At 36.4% G+C, this 22,452-nt stretch overlaps 1 protein-coding gene across 2 annotated transcripts in view; it reads right to left on the bottom strand.

The window, feature by feature from the left end:
- LOC120624855 overlaps positions 1 to 22,452 on the bottom strand; it is a 284,008-nt gene that overhangs the window by 7,691 nt on the left and 253,865 nt on the right. For both annotated transcript variants that reach the window (XM_039891588.1, XM_039891589.1), the window contains one exon: positions 120 to 1,578. In XM_039891588.1, coding sequence (XP_039747522.1) covers positions 120 to 1,560 — 1,441 coding nt within the window. In that variant the 5' untranslated portion in view covers positions 1,561 to 1,578. The remainder of the gene's footprint in view (positions 1 to 119; positions 1,579 to 22,452) is intronic.

Raw genomic sequence — 22,452 nt, 5'->3', positions numbered from 1 at the left:
TTTTTTCATTATTAAAATAAAGTTTTAAATGTAGAAGTATGTTCATAAAGATGGAACTTTTTCTAGTAGTAGACTTGGATATAGGGAACAGTATAAAGATAATAATTGTGTTAACTTACCAAAGACTGAATCATTATCGAGCAATGTTTTATTCAGCTCTGACATCTCCGTAGCCCCACTCATGATGGACGGAGGAGCATCGTATCTGCGTGGTGGTTTGGTTACAGGATTCACGGCCGTTATCAAACTCTTCTCCATCTCTGGTATAACCGAACCTTCAATCAGAGCCTCTCCGTTAGAATTGTCGGCTTTTTTCTTCTCTGATCCTCGTCTTCTACAGCAGTAGTAGCAAAGGATGACCAAGATTATAAGCAATATGGCAGCTGCACATGATACACCTATTAGAACCGGTAGCATACTATTGTCCATTCCAGGCGGCACATCAATACCAGGCGGGGTATGAGCAATAGCTAAAGTCAAGCTTCTTTCTTCCACACCGCCAGCATTCTTAGCTACGCAGAGATATTCTCCATTATCATCACTCCCAGCATCTACGATGGTTAAATTAACCCATTTACTATTTTCTGAATTAGTTTGTGTCACATAGTATTTAATCTCGCCCTGGTATTTGTGTGTTCCATCAATTATTTGAGCATTCAGCACCCAATTTACTTCTGGTAAAGGGTTTCCGTTAACTTGACAGGATAAAGTGACATTTGCGTCAGATGATCGCAATGTTGTTCTAGTGGAAGGGTAGACGATGCTTGGCCTGCAAGCAAAGTCACTGGAATCTAACTCCTTCCACAGTTTCCCATGAACTTTAGCTGGTTCACTGCAAGCGATTGGTGATGTGTAGAGATTTTTGCTGATCACCCAATTTCTGAAGGGCTGTAAATAACAGTCACATCTCCAAGGATTATCGTGTACATCTAAATTAGACAGAGACGTTAAAGCACTTAACGTGTCAATCTTTAGGTGCTCTAATTTATTTCCGTCGAGTCTTAATATATTTAACTTTGGCACGTTCATGAAGGTTTTCACCCCGAGTTGTACTATACGGTTGTTACTCAAATCGACTTTTTGCAGGAAGGGCAAATTGTTGAATAAGCCGTCCTCTAACTTTTCGATTTGATTATCGTTGAGCAAAATCCATCTTATTTTGGCGGTTTCCTTAAATGTTTCGGCATGTAACATTTTAAGGTCGTTTTTCGATAAATCTAGTTCGATCATGATCGCGAGGCCGCTCAATCCGTTTTTATGTATCGTTATAAGCTTACATTCTCTCAGAATTAGTTTCTTCAGATTGATCAATCGGACATCTTCGAATGCGTGCCTCGTGACTTCGTAGAGTCCGTTACCAGTTAGGTCTAATATCTGTATTTCTGTACTCAAGGTTTTGGGTATATCATGGAAATCGGAGTGGGAGCAATCTGCTTGTTTGTTTCCGCTGGCCCATACACATTTGCATTCTGTTGGACAGTTGGCTGTGAAGTCTGCAGTCACTAATAAAAGCCTTACGGATATTGCAACTATACAGAGACGAAGTGCTCGAGCGGCCATTTTGATTCTCTTTGGAATCTGTAACAAAGGAAAAATTGGTTATAATTTGCAATGATATTTAAACAACTTATTAAAATTAATTACTTATTTTATTGCTTTAATGAATCAAGATCAAATACATTAATTATTTTAAACAATAACTATGGCCGTGATATTTTAAGCGCAAGTCATTCCGTATAGTATTTAAATAATTAACTTTAATTAAATTCACTGTTTAATAACACGTTTTCAATAAACATTATATTTATGCAACTTGCCCGATTTCTTATATCTGGTACTAGTCAGTTAAAAGATAAATAACTGTTGCTTGAGGTATTAAGCCTTGTTATTTAGGAAGACAGCATTACGCTTAGGTCCATATAAAATCTCCGTAAATGAAGTGTAAAAAAAAAGTATTTTGATCTAAAATTTTAATAATTTTAACAACTCATAATAAAAGGATTTTCTCTTCTCAGTAGGAAATAAAAGCTGTAATAGTGGTTTTCCTTCTATTGTATCCTGTAATATAATATGTAATAGCAGAGAATAGGGCCCATAAAAAAACGTTAAGACACTTAAGTAAACGTGTTTTTAGAAGCGTTATAACAGCAATAAAACTCCAGCTGAAAATAGAAGACGTGTAATAACACACGGTAGTTTTAATGGTCACATTAAGAGCCGAGGGGGGATCGTAGCGTGTACAGTTTACTTTGAAAGTTGTAAATGTTAATACAAATGTAAGGCACTAACAGATGAAACGGCATACATTAAACATATCCAGTAACATGGTCGTAAAAAATTTCGATATGTTTGAACTAGGGATAGGGATGGTTGGAAAAAGTCGATGTACGAGTAATTACGAGTTAAATCAATACGTGGATGTTTTTACTGGACTTTCAATTGGAACGTCGATGTTTTTTTAATCATTACCAAAACAAATGGAAGATTAAAAACTTTTTTTGGGGTTTCTGTGTTCTACTGTGTATTCTACTGGGCAGTGACATTCACAGGGTGTTCGACCGGCAAAGGCCCCAAGCAGACAAACAATACACAGTGGAAAAAAAATTCTTGTCTTTAGGGTACACTCAGTTTACTTTGAGAGTTGTAAATGTTAATACAAAAGTAAGGCACTACAATTACAGATGAAACAGCATCCATTTAACAAATCCAGTAACAAGTTTGTATTAAATTTCGATATGTTTGAACTAGGAATAGGGATGGTCGAAAAAGTCATTGTTATTTTTCTAACCGTCGCGTCTAACCGTCTAACCGTCGGTGGTAAATTAATCTTTTAATAGTACCTACGTTATATCGAAACCTCAATGTTCAACAATCTATTTTCAAATTAACTATTTTTTATAACCTATGTCGACTTGATTAAGTTATTTTAACCGATTAACGCAAAACCAATTATTTAATTATGCTTTGTGTAGGGATTTCCAAAGTCCACAGTTTTGAGTTCGAATTAGAGTGGCTTTCTACGAATCTAGTGAATAGTGGAGTTTATAAAAATTTAGAGAAAGGTAGACATTTGGCAGTCAATTACAAAATAGAAAAACAAATAAATCCTGTGGGTCAAAAAGCATATTTATGCGCAGGAGTTCCTTGAATAACATTAATGAGCTTGAAATCAATAATTATCGATCTTATTATGACATTGTCTATATATCTATGGCACATAGATATTGTAAGAACATCGATATTTTCAGATCTCACATCCACTTCCACTAACATCGATAAATATCGATCATCCCTAGTTTGAACAACTTGCTGACTTATGGGGTATTTTACTGCATACGGTAAAAGTTTGCTTTGCGATAAATTACAACTTTTTTATTTGAAAGGACTATATCTCAATCGATTCACAGTTTTCTTTACTTTCCACGTCTTGTTTCTGATGTAACAGATAACATCTGCCCCTTTTTATGGTGTGCTGAAAGTGTCTTAATTTGGTTTGAATAACTCTTAAGGCAATACTTTACATACACCATATTACAATAGTATTATAGATAAAGCGTTTTAACTTAACTAATTCCACCCTGCAAAGTATGCTACTAAGAAAGTGTGGATGTTTGCGTGCAGACAGCTTTGAAATTTGGCATGCATGCCACCTATGCTATGGAAAAGGACATATACTTTCAATACCGATCTCCCATATAGTTCTCGTCGTAGGATTAAAAATTTGTGTGCCAGAGCTTGTCCGGGGAAGTACTTCAGTTACAGTTTGTTTCTGGCCCTATGCAGCACTACAGTGTTCCGGTTTTGATGCGAGCTGATTTACACAGGATGTAAAACGTGGCCCTTGCGAGTTTTACTGTGTTTATAGGAGATGGATGGACTAATTAGGGCCGCATTATTGTAAGTGGGAACACTTACGACAAAGCGGCCCTAATTTGTTGGCCCGTCATTTATTACGACATAAAAAAAAAAAAATTATACTTGGCCAAAAATTTTTTTAACAGGCTAGGTACTTAGTTTTTACTTTACATCATGGATTATTTGAAGGGTTCGACAATGGCGCGCTGACTTGCACGCTGAAGTCTTGCACAGAGACTCAAGCAGCTATTAGGTGTGTGTGATGAGGACTAGCAATGACACTATCTATCCATAAGTACTAGTGACATTATAAATGCGAAAACGGGTTTGTTTGTTTTGTTTGTTCTTCCTTTAAACCTTTAAACTCTAACTAAGCGACAATCGATTTGATTTTGGCATAGAGTTAGAAGAAGAAGAGTTAGAAGGATGCAGAGTAATATAGGAATGACAAATTCCCAAGAGAGTTCAGAGTCCTTTCCAGGTGTTTGGGTCTCGGCAACACATATTAATCTTTACATAGTATGAAACAACGTTGCTCCCGCAAATGATGGCCAAATCTTACGAGATAGATTAAATTAATAGACCTACGGAATTGTATTATTAATAGTTCCATACTGCTCCACATTAGTATCTACATTTCACCCAGGCAGAGCCGGGGTAGGTCGCTAGTTAACCATAAATGATATGAAATACTAATACACATTTTATTTTTATGATTTTAGTACATTATATTAACTATGGGTAATTTTATTTAATGTGTGATTATATCTTATTTGCATATAAATATGTATTACATATATCTATATTCTATATAAATATATATTTATATATTTTTAATGTTTATATCTTATTTATTGCACCATCTACCTCTTATCAATGTTATTTCCTTTTACGCTTTTGGTTACCTGGAAGAAATCGCTATGTAGCGATAAAGCCACCAAATTGTACCTTCTTGCTTTGTATGTTTATATCTCTGTTACTACTTTTTTCTTTGATGTACATTACAAGTGTATTAATTTACACATTTTACTGTACCATACGTAAGTAACAAGAAATACAGCTGACCCTAATACTCTACCTTATCTCTCAACGCTACATAGCAATTTTCTAATCGAAAAATAACTACCTACCTTCCGGAATTTTTTTGACATCCTACTTATAGCGTCGGGATTTCGGCACTCAGCTCGCGGCGGCAAACAATTCCTGTTTTAATTAAATCGGACAATTTCCAGGGGAAATAACGCGCAAATGTTGCATAATTTTTTACATTTTACATCGCACTGAGATAATTCCGCTCGCCGAGGCCATAAAATGCGGGGCTCGCACCGTGCGGATATATTATTCATTGTGAAGAACTGTTGAATACGCTAGAATTAACAATTTTTTTATACCTAGACACACGCTATTCAAATGCTGTCTAAGTTGATAAATAATAAATATCCTAATCGTTTTATGCATCGTACCGAAACACTAAATCGATTGGTGGCATTTTTCGGTAGAGTGGTTAACTAGCCACTGCCGAAGCCTCCCGCTAGACAAAGTTTGCTTTTTAATTACTACGGACCTTAAGGGTTTCGACTCCCGCGTCCGACCAAGATTTTACATTGGGGTAGGCAATCCCAATGTAAATTCCTGGTCCGACTCCATGAAAAAAATCTCAGTAAGTACCAGCCCAGATTGTACTTGAAGAGCGAGTTAAGCCATCGGCTTTTATCACTTACATGTGATAACAATCGTTCAACATTGAATTAACGCGGTAAGTCTATGCTCTTTTCCTCTCTATTCTATAAGATAATGAGAGATAAGGTTTGTGCACAGTAGTGGAACATCCATAGACTAGTTGGGATAATTATGATAAAGTTAGTTTATGACGTAGATGACACATGCTAAATTGGGTCAAGGTGAATCCACGTGTCGTGTAGAGCAGACATAACGTGCAGTTTAATTTATAGAGTGGAGTTTAAAGCCTGAAGCTATTTCATTTTCAATAGTTTTTTTTTTTAATAAGCTGTTAACAATATTGCGTGCTTGTTTGAAACTAGAATAGTCTCTACTAATAAATAGTTATAAAGCAAAAGGATTTGTTTGTGTACTCGATAAACTCTGAAAGTACGGAAATATATATTTTTTTGCTGTAATAATAAGTGTTCAGTTCTGTTATTTTTTTTATAGTATAATAATTAACGAAATGCAGTGTGGTGACGGCAGATCAGAATACAGCTTTCCCTCTTTTTCCCGCGGGTGTCGTACGAGGCGACTAAGGGAATATAACGGAGAGCGGGCAGCAGCGTCCTCTGTGCTACCACTAACATCTACTGCAATCACCAATCCGCCTGCCCGGCGTGGTGATTATAGGGAAATCCTCCAATTGGGAGAGGCCAGCAGTGGACCGTAATTGGCTGTTGATGATGAATTGACGGATCGAACAGATGGTCCAGGTAATTAATGGTTAGTAGAAAACAGAGCAGCACTGCGCAAAGCATGCAAGAAACACGTCCTACGAATTGTCGGTCTGTGTCCATCAATCTGCAGCGTAGGTGTTAAGCCTTATTTGCCTTTAATTACACCGGATCCACGCCCTTCAGCCCGCAAAACAACAACTTGGCGCCAAATATAAGCATGACGGTGGTATTTCCCAGGACGAGCTCTGTCGTGAAAAGTTCTGCTACAGCTAATTTGCAAACCAAGCCAGAAAAAAAAGGCTCTTCGGAGGTGCTTTATTCGCGTTCGCTGAGCAAATGGTACGTGGGACATAATTACTACAAAAACATACGAGTAGATCTATAAATAAGTCAAACACGGTCAACGACTTCTAAACTAAGGGATTTACGACTTTTTTTTTTATCCCGCTACCAGCATTTTGACGACCTCCCTGGCGCAGCGATGAGCGCTCTGGTTTTAAGTTGGGAGGTCTCGGGTTCGATCCGGGAGATTTGGTAATTATTTCTGAAATTTTGGCTTTTAACCATCGCACCGACAGAGACTTGCCGCCAAACGATTTAGTGTTCCGCTGCAACGTCGGATACAAACTGATTAGGGGTATACTCCCATACTCCCTTATAACAGATAGATTAAATTACAAAAATAATCTAAAAATTAAAAAGCTATTTTCTATCGTCAATCGTAATGAGTAGGCATAAAATACTAATCCTTACATAATATTTTTTTTTTCTTTTAGTCTTTAGCAAATTAAGGTATATCATGGAATTCCGCAAGTTTATTTTTTTATTGAGACAATCTTATGTTTGGCCTTGTTCTTTATATCATGGGCATTTGGGCGCATAGTTGAGGAGACAATAAAACATAAATTTAAATACACACAGCGGGGCATCTCTGCCATGTTTTTTACACCTTGGACTCACAACGCAGCTGGTTTCTAAAATCATACTTTGTACTAAAATTTCTACAGAAGTGCTTTACAAATAAAATTTCAAACTAGTATAATGCAAGAGTGTGTCTGTGGGCTCGTCTTACACGAAGCAACGTAAATACGGTTCGAAATTTCTTATACACAACAGAATCTAAGAGTAAAAAACTACCTTTAATGTAAGAAAAAGGAATCAGCTTGAATAAAGCCGCGGTATAAAGCTTGCTACTAGCTGCCTACTCACAGAATGTCACGTGCCCAATGTTTGTCACCCCTTAAATAGTATCAGAGATGGTTTACATAAGGGGACGGGTAAAAAGACACTAAGGAGTTGGTTTATGGTAATTATTATCTGTAACGCACAGCGACGCGCGAACTGAGCCATTGGAAGCTGAGTGCGTTCCACTGTGGGTCGGCCGTACGACTGTAAGATGTATAGCACAAGTTATGACAGCTTAGCGGTATTCATGTTCATTAATTGATTTAAATATTAATTTCTAAGTACTTCATCCCTGCCGAAATTTCCCCCATCCTAATATAGCTTAAAACACTCCCTGTAATACCCTTGATACAAAAAGCGGTTCGCATTTTCCCTTGATACAAAAGATTTAAGACTTTTTCTTGCAAAGTCCTCGCAGGCTAGCCATTCGCCATTATACCTGATGGTTAGCCTGGACCAACAAACAAAAAGCCAGTATATCTACCATTTTTAATATAGGTTAATGATAAAACAAAAAGACTAGCTCCATTAGGTCGAGAATTGTAAAAATTACTTCATTTTATATTTAAGTAATTATACCGCATCGCAAGAAATAATAAATTAAGACCACACATTTACTTAAACTAAGATTCAGTAACACATTTTCTTGAATACACACACGTACATACGCAACTAAAATCACATGTTATAAATGCCAGTTTATTGGAAGTGTAAGCCTTTAATTTAAAGATTTATATCGGAAATTAAGAAATTAATTTTAAGATTTATATTGGATTACGATTAAATAAATGTTTAATTAACTACGAGCTTGGATCTAGATCGTAAAAAGGCATTTAGTTCTATTTTTGTTATGAGAACCTTCAAAAACAAATGCCCGGCAGCAGAGTGACATACATTAATTTAAGTAATTATAATAATCGCAGCAATAATACGAACCAGCTACTTACCCGCTTACGCTCATAACTTGCGCGACAATAAAACGCGTACTAACTGAACTGCTTTCTACACGCAACTTAATACCGTAATTCTACGCGCAATATCTGGATTTTATACGAGAATACCTACCTACACCTACCCCTACGACTATTTAATACCTTACATCTAATACCTACAAAATAGTAGAAGAGATAAACGTGAAATTCAGCGCCCAAAGTATAAACGACTGTGTTTATGTTATTTGTTGGTTTAATTTAATGCACTCTCTATTAGATTCTGATGAATGTAATCGTACCGAATAAAATCAGATCAACCCATTACCGGCCCACTACAGGGCACGGGTCTCCTCCCTCAATGAGAAGGGGCTAAGACCCAATGCGGATTGGTGGTCTCCAAACACCTTTGAGTACATTGTAGAACTCTCAGACATGCAGATTACCTCACGATGCTTTCCTTCACCGTTTGAATTACTTAAAACGCAAATAAATTAAAAATGTTAAAGGTGCGTGCTGGGGCTCGAACTCGGCCCTGCGAAAGTGAAGTCGAGGTCCTTACCCACTGGGCCTATCACCGCTTTACCGCTTTACATTACGAAACTTAAATTTCAAGAGCTGGCCGACTTTACATTCAACAAATTTCAATCACATACACAAACAAAACATATCTTCAAGTCCTTACAATAATAGTGCTTTAAGCGACAATAGTAAGGCCACAGATACATTTCGACGAAGATATTCTTCTTTTTCGTGATAAGTTTTTTATTGTTTTGACAAAGATATAAATAGTCCTAAACATAATCCAAGCCGAATATGAATCCTACTTTATTAAGTCGGTTGAGAATACAAAACATGGTACAAAACTTTTCTTGAATGATAAAAAGATTACTCAGGATTTCAACTAGGATATAGCAGACGTGACCTAGATCTTATCTCAGAACATACATTAACAACTTGGGTAAAGTGTTTGGTACCGAATACAAACAGCTAGGATTTTAAAAACAACATTCTTTCTGAAGATAAATGGTTTCAAAGGAACAAGAAATTTTGAAACAAAAAAAATTGGTTTTATTTCTGGTTCTGAGAAGGGTAATTACTATTTTTATTAGCCTATTTGCGTTCTTCCAATTACGATAACAAGTTTCCAAATATAATATAGCGTTGCCATTTGTTTGTATAAGCAATCCCTTAAATAAAGCAACCGGTCGGCACGTTATATAATAATTATTCGAGTATTTAAAGTTAATACACTCATCAATTAAAAATATAAAGGGTTTTCATTCTGAAACGCAGACGGAGGGAAAAATGTTAATTCCATATTTAAACAAATAATAATAATTTTGTCCATCAATCCGCACTGGGCCAGCGTGTTTGAGTACGGCCTTAACCCCGTCACATTGTGGGAGGTGACCTGTAGTGGGCCGGTTATAAGTTGATATGATGATGATGATCATGAAATATAAAATTACCAGATATCATTTTTTATTATTCATTCATTATCAGTACCAACTCAAGTCAAAAGTATATTTATTCGAGACATAGATGTCTTATTTGATGCGTAACTTACATAAAAACGTGTACACGCTATTGAAATGATGACGATAACTCTTACCGCCCACAACTGGGCAAGGGTCGTATCCCAGAATGTTCGCGTTATTTTTGTCCAATTTTCTAATTCCTTACGTAAATTAAAAAAAAAAAAATCACGCACGGTGTTTTACGGTCGTCTCTCGGCCTACAATCGTATGTAGAGTTAATAACTGACAGATATTCGTCTGTAACGAGTGGTAATGAGATTGTTACGGCTTATACGGGATTACTAAGCTCTGTGGATTATTTGGAGGCGCGTTTAACACGAGTTATAATGTATCTTAAGGGGAAGGCTGGTGTACAGTAGATGAAGTTTCTATAAATTCGTAAACATTCATTTTATCCATTTAAACTTCATGGGAACTCATTTCTCTCTTATCCTTTGATCTCGTGGTAAATGCCGTCATCGTTTAGACAGCGTTGAAACAGTGTATACGACCCTAACTTTCTTCGACCTTCTTTTGACCCTAACACCCTAAAAGTCTTTTCAGGTCTTTTCTCTTTCCATGCTAACAGCGTAATCTCTGACTATTTTTACTCCGTGGTTTTATTTTATAAAAAAACTCGATGGATTAAGTAAGTCTTGAATTTTCGGACTATGAACTTCCCATTGCTGGCCCTCCTCTTTCATCAAAGAGAGGAGAAAAAAAAATTAAAGGAATAAATATATTACGACAATACACACATCGACATATAGCTTAAAGTTAGCGTATGCTAACTTTTGATAACTGATGAACAATATATTGTAAATAACTAGCGGTCCCTCGCGACTTCGACCGCGTATAAATCAAGTATCAACCTTTAAACACAGACATATGCCGTCGGGCACTTTTTTTTAGAACTTTTAAAGAGGAACAACTTTATGATACGCATTATTTTATCGAAACTATAACCGTTTACGCAGCGGAATCAAAAATACCCCGATTTAGAAACATTCTTCAATCGTACTATGCTCCTATTGGTGTTAGCGTGATGATATGTAGCCTATAGCCCTCCTTGATAAATGGGCTATCCGCCAATGAAACAATTCTTCAAATCGGAAAAGTAGATTCTAAGATCATTGCCTTCAAGAAAACAAACAAACAAAAAAACTCTTCAGCTTTAATAATTAGTATATAAGATACACACAAGTATTTATAATATTAATATAAACACCCATACTACTGACAAACATACATTTTCATCCCACAAACATTTTCTAGTTGTGGAAATCGAACCCACATCCTTGAACTCAGAAAGCAGAGTCACTGCCTACTGCGCAAACAACCGTCAAAATGAAAATAATCTGAAAAATCCGCTAACTCAGTTTTGAGCAGCGTGGTGGGTTTCTAGAAGAGAGCAAGATGATTATAAACTAAAACGATAATACAATCTAAACTCTCGGAAATGATTATGTGACTGCGCAAAATAAATTGAAAACCGATAGACTGGCAACTTTATTCCACAAATTCCACTGAAACTAATAATAAAACAAAACTTTGTAATGCCTTATAAAATTACTGGGTCAAAGGAGTCTGCGAAGCCGTTATAACTGTACTGAATTGGTTTTAACGTCTCTCGCGATTCGATTGTACGCTGAAACTACATAGTAGTTAATATATTACTTTCCGACAACTTTTATGGTCGGTAGTTAAGATTTTGGCTAAAGATTTGTCTAAATGTCGGTTAATTTTAACCTAGTTCTCTTCTAGGTGGAGTCAGAGAAGAATCAAATGCAAATACAAACATAATATGTTGGCGCAGTTTGCAGCGACCCTGCTTTCTGAGTCCAAGGCCGTGGGTTCGATTTCCACTACTGAAAAATGTTTGTGTGATGAGCATGAATGTTTTTCAGTGTCTGGGTGTTTATATGTATATTGCTATTATTTATGTATATTATTCATAAAAATATTCATCAGTCATCTTAGTACCCATAACACAAGCTACGGTAGAAGCTAGATGGCGATGTGTGTATTGTCGCAGTATATTTATTTATTTATTATTTAAAAAAAATGTTACAATCGAAAATAAAATTGCAGTGCAAATACTAGACTACATGGAATAAGTAATTCAATTAAAGGAAATTATATTTGCCTATTCAGACCGTGAAGAATTATTGGTTTGGAGTTCCCCTCCCGAACCTTTAAAGTTTTTTGTTCAAAGTCAAAGTCAAAATCTTCCATAATTAAGATTAGCGTAATGTAATCGAGATTTAAACAATAACGTATTTTTTATTTATAATTTTTTTTTTTTTTTTTTCAAATAATCTTTATTCAAATAGGCACAGCACATAGATGGCAATTTTGATGCGATCATTGCATCCAAAATATGACATAGAAGTGAGTTGATGGCGATAACTAAATTCGTCTTTTGTTTCTCGCACAGTTTTAATATTATATTTTCGCGTTAAGAAAGTATTCTCCGAGAAAATACCCGCAATTAAGTTAAACTTTAATCCAACTAAAGAATAATAGACAGAACATAAATTGTGGAGCAACAAATTAAAAGCACAATGTTGTTTCATCACGAAAACAGCAAATTAAAACCGCCACAAAATAATGTAAATAGCGTTTGCGTTTTTCAGATGCCATGATATATACATCGCGCTCGTTTGTCGCAGTGTTTATTGAATTAAAAAAAAAAAACGGGTTTTAATAGGATTTTGAAAAGGTATAAAACCGACTTATCTCCCGATTATATCAATGGATGTAATTTACTTGTCCACCTTCCTGTACAAGGTAAGAGAGACAAAGAGAAGTTCACTCATGCTAGGAGAATGGATAAAACTGAGGGAGAAGATATTCATCTTGCCTCCTGCCTACAACTATATATTAATATATAATAAGTAAGTATAAATACTTATAATATACATAGACACACCCAGATACTGCAAAACATTCATGTTCATCACACATTTCCAGTTGTGGGAATCGAACCCACCGGCCTTGGTCTCAGAAAACAGGGTCGCCGCCCACTGCGCCAATCGGCCGTCGTAAATCTTTATATATATATTTCTTGTGGGCGTGTGTATGTCATTGAACTCCTAAACGGCAGGACCGATTTGAATGAATTTTTTGGTTTACGTTTGGGTGGCACCCTGGATGGTTTAGATTCACAAATAAGCGCTCAAGATAGCGCTGGGGTCCGCTAGTTTATATATATATTAAAATTAATACCTTGGTCAATCAGTTATTACTTAAATTTATATGATGGGATGTCAGGAGCATGTCCTGCACTATGCCACCATGTCCAGCAATTTGAGGCGTAGTTTCTAAGCCTCATGTTCCTCTAACTACGCCAGCAACCACGTCCTTCAGACCGGAACACAGCCTTATATCTTCCTATAAGATATACGTCGCAGTCATCAATGTTTGTGCACGTACACGTTCCAGATACGATCTAGTTTCGAGGCGCCCGCTGAGTGTACTCGTTAGCCATTTTACTACTGAGAAGTGTTCGTGATACAACGACGTAAGTAAATACTCAACAATTTAGCCTCGTGACCCATAGATGTACATCCTCACTAATAGAAAACGAGAAAGTCTAGTTTCCTCCTTAGTCGTTCACTCTTAACAGAGTTGTCGTGGTTGACGATGATACATTTTCTTTGGCTACAGCAGCCCCCACGATGCCCCTCCACTTGTTACGATCTTCAGCGTTTCTGGAACATTGGGCTATGGAGGTTTGTGTTGCAGCTTTTATTACGTCTGTCCAACGCGTGGGTAATCGACCGCGTGACCGTTTGCCTTCCACTTTCCCCTGGACAACGAGTCGTTCCATGGAGTATTTATTCCTATTTTTATAATTTTTATTAGTGTTTTTACCTACACTTGGAGGAATTATCAATTTTTATAAAATTAAAATGGAAAAATATAAAAAAACAATGTGTCATCTCTTGTTTCAAACAATATAAGGTAATATGGACCTTTGAAAAAGTAGATCGAAACTGCAACGTTTCCTACTAGATGACGCTACAGTCGCTATAAGACTGATGTGAAAGGCATATAGTAATTTCGGCATCGACGGTAGGAGAGCCGTAGCTTAATTGTTGAAAGCGCTCAGGCCGCGATTGCCCGAGAGTCGCAGGTTCAAATCCTGTCGGTTCCGAAAATTTTTATATGCATTTTAAATTTATACAAATTGTTTATTCTTAGTTATGTGACCAAAGAACTTGAGGATTCGTATCTGAACAGTCGACGATAACCTCTCTTTCACTTTTAGTTCCTCCAGGATCGACACGTTAGTCCGAAAAGCTGTCCAAGGTGACATTTTGGTCTCAGTACTATGGCTAGCTGAGAAGCTGTGATAGTGCTGTGGGTAGGAGATTCATTTTCGGGGGTCGAGTTCGAATCCCAGCGAGCTTGCTAACTTTTGTATGTTATATGCGTTTTAAGTAATTAAAAAAATCACTTGCTTCGACGGTAAAGGAAAACATCGTGAGGAAACCTGCATGCCTAAGTTCCACATAATGTTCTCAAAGGTATGTGGCGTCCATCAATCCGCATTGAGCCAGCGTAGTGGACTACGGGTTTAACCCCTTCTTATTGTGGAAGGAGACTCTTGTACTGTAGTGGATCGGTAATGGGTCAATATGATGATGATCTTTACGACTATGATTAAAGGCAAAAAAAAATTGAAAAAACCAAAGTTACAATCGAAGAATGCAGGTAATAACAAAATTGGTAATTTGTATGGGAATTGCCATTCGGATTAAGTTCAATAGATGGCGTTCGGATTGACAGTAATGACATATGAACAATCGCTTGCTCGGAGTCAATAGACTTAGTACCTCTTGCGATCACTGCTGTCAAACGATACTTTTGCATACAAAAAAAATTACAAAAGCGTCATTTGACAGCAAAGATTGCAAGATTTACGCCTGTCGCGAGATACGTTATCACATTTCAGGGTAGGCATTAAGCAGAAAGAAAGCATAATATCCTCCACCTATACGAGTAAAATCAAAATTTAGGGTAGACAGTGCTTTTGAGTAAGTATGAAGTGCACTCCACTGCATAAAAAAAGTTACCTTCAAATCCATATCACAATGATTTCAGTATTTAAAACTGTAAAATATATTTGACACACCAAAACTACTTTCAGAATAGGCGGCAGGAAGATACGATTTCATTCGATCTAAAATAACACAACGCGCACAAATGTGTCTGTTTTTCCACTCTACGTTACCAACGTTTGCTCTCGTATTTCGGTTACATAATGCGCTGAGCTAATGACAGTCTAGAAAAAAATATAGTTACGGGCAACACCGAAGGCAAAAGACCTAGAGGCCGGTCACCAAAGAGATGGGCGGACCAGTTGAAAAAGTCAAACTCGTGCTATTTCGATCAAATCGCCATATTGGCCTCAAACAGACGCCGATAGAGACCATTTACCCACTCGAAGTTGAGATCTCACCAGAACCACAATCATGTGACGAAGATTTCCATTGAATAAACGTAGTCCCAAAATACGATTTTATAGCTTCGTGGTTGAGTTATCACGGAAATTGAACTCTATTTTCCCAGCGGTTATATCGCTTCACTGTGCGAAACTGCTTCTCCGTTCTCTCCTGTTTCTCCGCTTGTTATCGGTGTATTTGTGTTAGATTGTTCCTGGAGCGCGACGGCGTGTGTAAATATTGCCATTTGCCGGGCGAACGGCTGAACAAATGAGAGCTTTTATAGTATTTATCGCGGGAATACCTTATACAGCCTCCTTTGTTGGTATATTTAAAAGAGAACTTCTTTGATTGAAATAAAGTACCGTTGGATATCATTTAGACAAATAATTGTAATATATTTAAAAATTTAATTGAAAGAGCACCTTGTGAAACAATGTTATTATGATTGAAATGAATATTTAGGTAATTTTAATAATTATTTAACATTAAGAAGAGTAATCAACTTGACTAAACATTTTGGTATTGGCTGACATTTGAGGACATATTCAATTTAGTTATTACTTTTCGAACTAAATTGTATTTGAAATTTGTTGCATCATCATAACATCGTTATATTATAATTATTATTCTTTTAAAATAAAGTTAATGATTTTTGCACGCAAATCTTGGCTGGCTATTTAGATCATGAATTATTCTTAACTTCTATGTTTTTCTACCATGTTCAAGCAAAGAAATTGAATAAATAAATAAATAAAATCAAGGTTATCAAAAACTGTGTTACTACTTCAAAATACATCATCATCATCATCATATCAACACATTGCCAGCCCACTACAGAACACGGGTCTCTTTCCACAATGAGAAGGGGTTAAGGCCGTAGTCCACCACGCTGGCCCAGTGCGGATTGGTGGATTCCACACACCTTTGTTTCGAAAAGTTAGAGGTGCGTGCTGGGATTCGAACTCGGTACCCCGAAAGTGAAAACGAGCTTCTTCCCAATGCGCTATCACCGCTTCAAAAGAAAAATATGCGTCGTATGGGTTGGTTTTTTGTTTTCTTTCTTTTTTCGTCCGACATGATGGTCGAAGACTTCGACGGCCGACTGACGCAGTGGGCAGCGACCCTGCTTACTGAGTCCAAGGCCGTGGGATCGATTCCCACAACTGGAAAATATTTATGTGATGAACATGAATGTTTTTCAGTGTCTGGGTGTTCATATGTATATTATAAGTATTTATGTATATTGTTCATAGAAATATTCATCAGTCATCTTAGTACCCATAACACGAGCTACGCTTACTATGGGACTAGATGGCGATGTGTGTATATTTGAAAAAAAAAAAGACTGTTCCAGGTCGGTGCTTATTATTTAGCTCAGTTATTGTATTTGCTCTGTTCTGTGTATTCTCATCTACATTGAAGTGCAGATTAGTCTGTGTACATTCTTATCTATCACGTTGATTTATACACTACTTTTACATTACATCTTAGTCGCTACATATTTGTCTTACTTATTTTATAGTACCTACAGGCTGATAATAATTACCTATTATATTTTTTTCTCTTTTTTGCCACATTAAAACATTTCTCAGCATTAAAATCTCAAATTTTAATGTTGATTGAAACTTGCTTGTCCGATAATGAGCCAGCATTTTTATGATAACTACATTATGCTTTATAATAAAACTTTCAATGAATTAAATACCTTTTTTCTGTGTCGTTTTTTCTGATTGGCGCAGTGGGCAGCGACTCTGCTTTCTGAGTAAAGGCTGTGGATTCGATTCCCACAACTGGAATATGTTCGTGTGATGAACATGAATGTTTTGTCAGTTCTGGATATTTATCTGTGTATAGTAAGTTTTTATGTATATTATTCATAAAAATATTCACCAGATGGCGATGTGTGTATTGTCGTTGTATATTTATTATTTATTACAAAGAACTCCCTCGCATGAACATTTCCTCACTGTTTTCCTTCACCGTTAAAGACAGTGATACTTATTGTTTTAAAACCCACATAACTCCAAAAATTAAAACGTGCGTGCCCGGGATATCACTCGGTACGCCCTTAATAGAAACCGAAGTTCTATCCACTAAGCTGTCACCGTTTGATAGTAGTTAATAGACAGTATCCAACGACAACAAAAACAGTATCCTACTAAAAAACTCTGAGCTTACATTTATCACATACTCGCAGAAATTTATTTCTCCCCTTCCTTTGTGCTCACCATAACACAGAACATTTTTATATGATACAATCTCCGGGCTTCAATGGGTCTCTTTACTTGAGGTTACGCCTTGATTGACCCTAGCAGTTAAAGTTAAGTAAGCCTCGGCGTTACATTCGTGGGGATACGGTTTAGTTGAAAAAAAAATAAACATAAAGAAAAGTTTATATTATATTTATTTATATAAAAAAATACAGCAAAAAACAATTGACTACTATATACAATGTGTAACCGAATTGCGAAATACTGGTGAAGGTTGCATAAGTATATTTCATTAGGAATCACCCTGTGAAAATATTAAATAAAAAGAAACATGTTTATTTTTACATACAAACAAATTCAAAGTGTTTACTTATGACAACCCTATTGAAGATAAAATACCAACACGCGCATAGTACCTACGCTACGCAACGCGTACCTAATAAACCTAATAATAAAATAAAAAAATTTCATTCAGTAAATACTATGGCAGTGGTTTACCCAAAAGTCATTAGCGTTTCGGTGTCACAGATACGAGTAAGTCTCAGAGATAGTAAATAATGTGCCCTCTTTAAGTAATATTTCGGTTTTGATTAACACTCTGTATAATAAATTTAATAACTAAAAAGCAAAAAAAATAGATTTTCTTTTGCTCCACGACGCTGGCCCAATGCAGCTTTTCCATCATGCCACATAAAAAAGGCTTGTTGGGCTTTGACGATTACTATCACATGCTGGTGATAATAAATGGAATCGATGGCTTCACGGGCCATGTAAAGGGTAGATAGTTGTCTGGCACCTCCATTTAATATTTATGTTATAGTTATACTGTATTCGTTGTTCTATAGCGGCAACAGAAATACATCAACTGTGAAAACTGTCTAACTATTCCGGTTCATGACATACAGCCTAGTGACAGACAGACGGACGACACGGAGCCTTAGTAATAGGCACCCGTTTTACCTTCTTTTAGTTCACGAATTTAGTTATCGCCATCAACTCACTTCTATGTCATATTTTACATGTAAGTTTACATGTAAGAAGTACGCATCAAAAGTGCCATCTATATGCATATTTGCATAAAGAAATATTTGACTTTGACTTTGGGTACGGAACCCTAAAAATAGCAACGGGAGAAAAAGTTCCATAATAAATTCGGACGTATCCTCATAGCCTTTTGTACGTACTCGCGTTGATTTCCCCACACCACCGCTCTCTACAAGCGAGTTAAATGAATCAGAACCCATTGATGCAACGTTTCACCAATTATTCTTATTAGAACCGACTGTGCAGTGCTATTTCCAATTAAATTCGTTCACTGTTTGAACATCGCGACTTCACTCGCTTTATTTGAAACTAGCGGATGCCAGTAACGTCTGCGTTGAACCTTTGATATATATACCGGAGATTAGGAAATTTTGCTGCGCTAGAAAGCAAAGCTAAAAGCAAATAAAAGTAAAAATAAGGGAATTTACTTGGTTGACAGAGCTCGTCCGGGAAGTACTGTTCCCATACTTACTTTCTGCCGCTAAGCAGCATTGTTGCAATGGTACGGTATAATTACAGGCATATGAGGCTTGACACCTACGCCAGAGGGGCCACCTGCTTGTTCTGTCAGTTATTACTATAAAAATTCCCTATTAAGTTCCTTTTTTTTAAATATATTTTAGATTTGATAGCTCAATTTTTGAGGTGATAGGCTATGTGTAACACCACGCCACTACCCTAAGACGGTTGGGGTTACGCGGTAGGTCGGGGTATATTATGTACTATGGCAATATACCCCGACCTACCGCGAGGCGAAGGAGACGCCTGTAGTGGAACGATAATAGGTTGAAAATAATAAGCAAAAAATTGATATAAACACTCGATTTACTAGAAACGGACATAAATTAGTGCATATCGTCTGAGAAAAGTACAGAAATTCTTTGTGGGGGATATGCTTTTATAACATGATACCAGAGATAATATTAGATCTACATTTACCTAAGAATAAACAATGTACTGGTATTAAAACACATTTAATTAACCGTGGTTACTACACTGTTATGATGAAATTCTTAACGACAAGGCTGCTTGGAAGCAAGCTGCTCCGGTATCATCTCTCACAAGATAGAAAAAATATTGTGAAACTGTCAAATGTTGAAAAAGAGCTATCTGCTGAGAAGAATCTACCTTCCGAACCGGTGGTAGAGTAATTACAAACAGTTAGATAGGTAGATAAATACTTTATTGCACACAATTAAGGGATAAAGATATATTAAAAAACGGACATACAAGAAAAATAAAAATGCGCGAAGGCGGTCTTATCGCTTTAAGCGATCTCCTCGGGAAAACCCTTAATGAAAGAAGAAAATGATTATGGAAACGGATACATGAAATATATATAACAATAATACTAGTAGAAATACAAATAGTATGGAAATAAATAAATACATACATATATATATATATATATATATATATTTTGAACCGTCAAGTGTCTGTATTTATTTATATATATATATAAATAAATACAGACACTTGACGGTTCAAAAGTACTTATAAGCTGAATTTCAAATGGAGATGGATGCACGTATTAATTTTGTGAATTAATATATTTTCAGTGTAATAACATACTGTGCTCGTACGTTACTTACTCAAACACATAAATTCTAATGTAGGTACATTAATACGTACATACCTCGCGCATACTAAATGGGAATTAATTACAATTTATGTTCAAATCATAATAATATTTTGTTACGCGCAAGTCACGTTGAGCTGGCTGCACTGCGATATTCTTATTGCAGGGAAAATGCTGGGAAAATTGTAACGGAAAGAAAAACGTTACGCTCCTTCCGGGCAAAAGAAAATACATACACCGCATTGAAGTACCTGTTTAAAGTTCGTTAGGGATATTACAAAAGTGAAACGAGCGAGCGAGCGGAATTGCTGTTTCTTAGGTGATCATCGCGTTATTCAGCCCCATGTGCAACTTCTAGCCTTTAAAGTAATATATCTAGGAATTTTACTCTCTGTCATTCAGTATCTCCATTGTATGGGTTTTCTCACAAGGTAAGCCTAATTCAATGCATATATTGTTAATCTTTTTTTTTAATATTGTCTCACTGTAAATTATAATCCAGTCAAAGATGGAGCGCGATGGCCAACAAGATACCTATACTTATTAAGGAAGGGATAAATGGTCTATGATTATTTTCGCAATAAATAGGTCAATAGTTAACATTGTTAGCGGTGACCATTAGCTTTACAATAGACTGAACAGCTCGTAGGAATACAAAAGCGTGCTACATTAATTCTAATGTAATTAGAACTTGCACTGTTTATTAGGGCCTACACACATCAGCCGACCACATGAGTTTATGACGACTTCAATGGCGCTGTGGTATTATAAGCGGACGTACGGAGTTCCCCAGCAGGGGATATTAGGGAATTTATAGTTTCGAAATTTTCTTTGATTTGATCTGGTTGGACGCTTCGACTGTGGATAGAATATCCTGCCGACAAAGATGTGCCACCAAGTGATCAAGAGTTCCGTACACACATAATATGTTAGCTCGCTACCATCTAAGACAGAATTTACTACCAGGTAAGATTGCAGTCAAGGGCTTACTTGTAGTAGAATAAAAAAAAGATACCGGCTACTACAATACGAAATGTTTTATTTTTCTATATAGTATTTACTCAAGAATATTTTATTATTTCTATTAGCGATGTTATTCCATCAAATCTAAAACGGATTTTTTGTCAGCGCGGTATTACGATTCCAGATTTGAAAAATTAACCCATCAGATACGAACATGTAAAGAGGGCTTAAGATGCAGACTGTAGCTTTTATTACAAACCAATACTTACCTTTTAATTATGTTGATTGCTTCGGATAATGGTGAGAAAAAGTGTGCTAGTTCGAGTGTCCACTATCAGATTATGTAGGACATTTTATTTATGTATTTGACTAAAAATTGTTAGTAGTTTAGAAATCTACTGCACTACTTGCGATTGTTTATTGTCAAATAAACTGTTCTAAAGATTTTAAACTGTAAAATGCTGAGTTTTTTGTCGGTTCTTCTCAGTAGAATCTGCCTTCGAACCGGTGGTAGAGTCACTGCAGACAGATTGACTTGATGTTTCAAAAGTGCTTATGAACTAGGCCTACTTTAAATAAATAAATTTTTAATTTCTCTCAGGGGATCTTCATCAGATCTTCATTACTAAGAGTACATATGCATTGTGCTATTACCGACTGGCCGCTCGTTTGCGACGGCCCTAAGATTTAACCTTAATCTCTCTGACTGATTTGATAGTTAAATATTAATTCGACTATGAGATGGTGATAACAAAAAAAACCTTGTTAAGTATGTAGTGGGCTCTTCTTAGACCAAGGCGCGTTTGGAACCTTCCTAGCTTTAGTATTAAATTGACGAACGCAGTACATTTATGGTAACTTATTAAAGTATGAACCCTTTATAAGTGCCTGTGATAAGGTCTATGGTGATAAGGTATATGCTCAATCATTTTTGAATTTTAATTTGAGACAGAGGACTGTGGAAAGGCCCTAACGTACATAACATAGTTGGTGACGTTAACGTAATTTGTGCGCAAACAAATTATAACTTTTAATCAGTTAAAACTACGACTAAACCTAACACTTTATAAATAACTGATGCCCACACCCGGGGACATCCTGAGCCACGACCTTGTGAAATAAGCGGCATCTCCGGCTATCACAACGCGAGCAAAATGTGGTTAAAAGTACGTCAGAAGGCGTATGAAATGAGAATGAGAAATGACATATTTTAAAAGCATATACCTGGGTTTCATCGGCACAGATAAAGGCTTTTGACGTTCTCCTAATGTGTTTTTAAACAGATCTTACATGCGTGGTGATAGCTACAAGC

Source organism: Pararge aegeria, chromosome 7 (genome assembly GCF_905163445.1).
Source record: "Pararge aegeria chromosome 7, ilParAegt1.1, whole genome shotgun sequence".
Lineage (NCBI taxonomy): Eukaryota > Metazoa > Arthropoda > Insecta > Lepidoptera > Nymphalidae > Pararge > Pararge aegeria.
The sequence above is the reverse complement of the archived record's forward strand: the minus strand, read 5'-3'. Positions and strand labels throughout refer to the sequence as shown.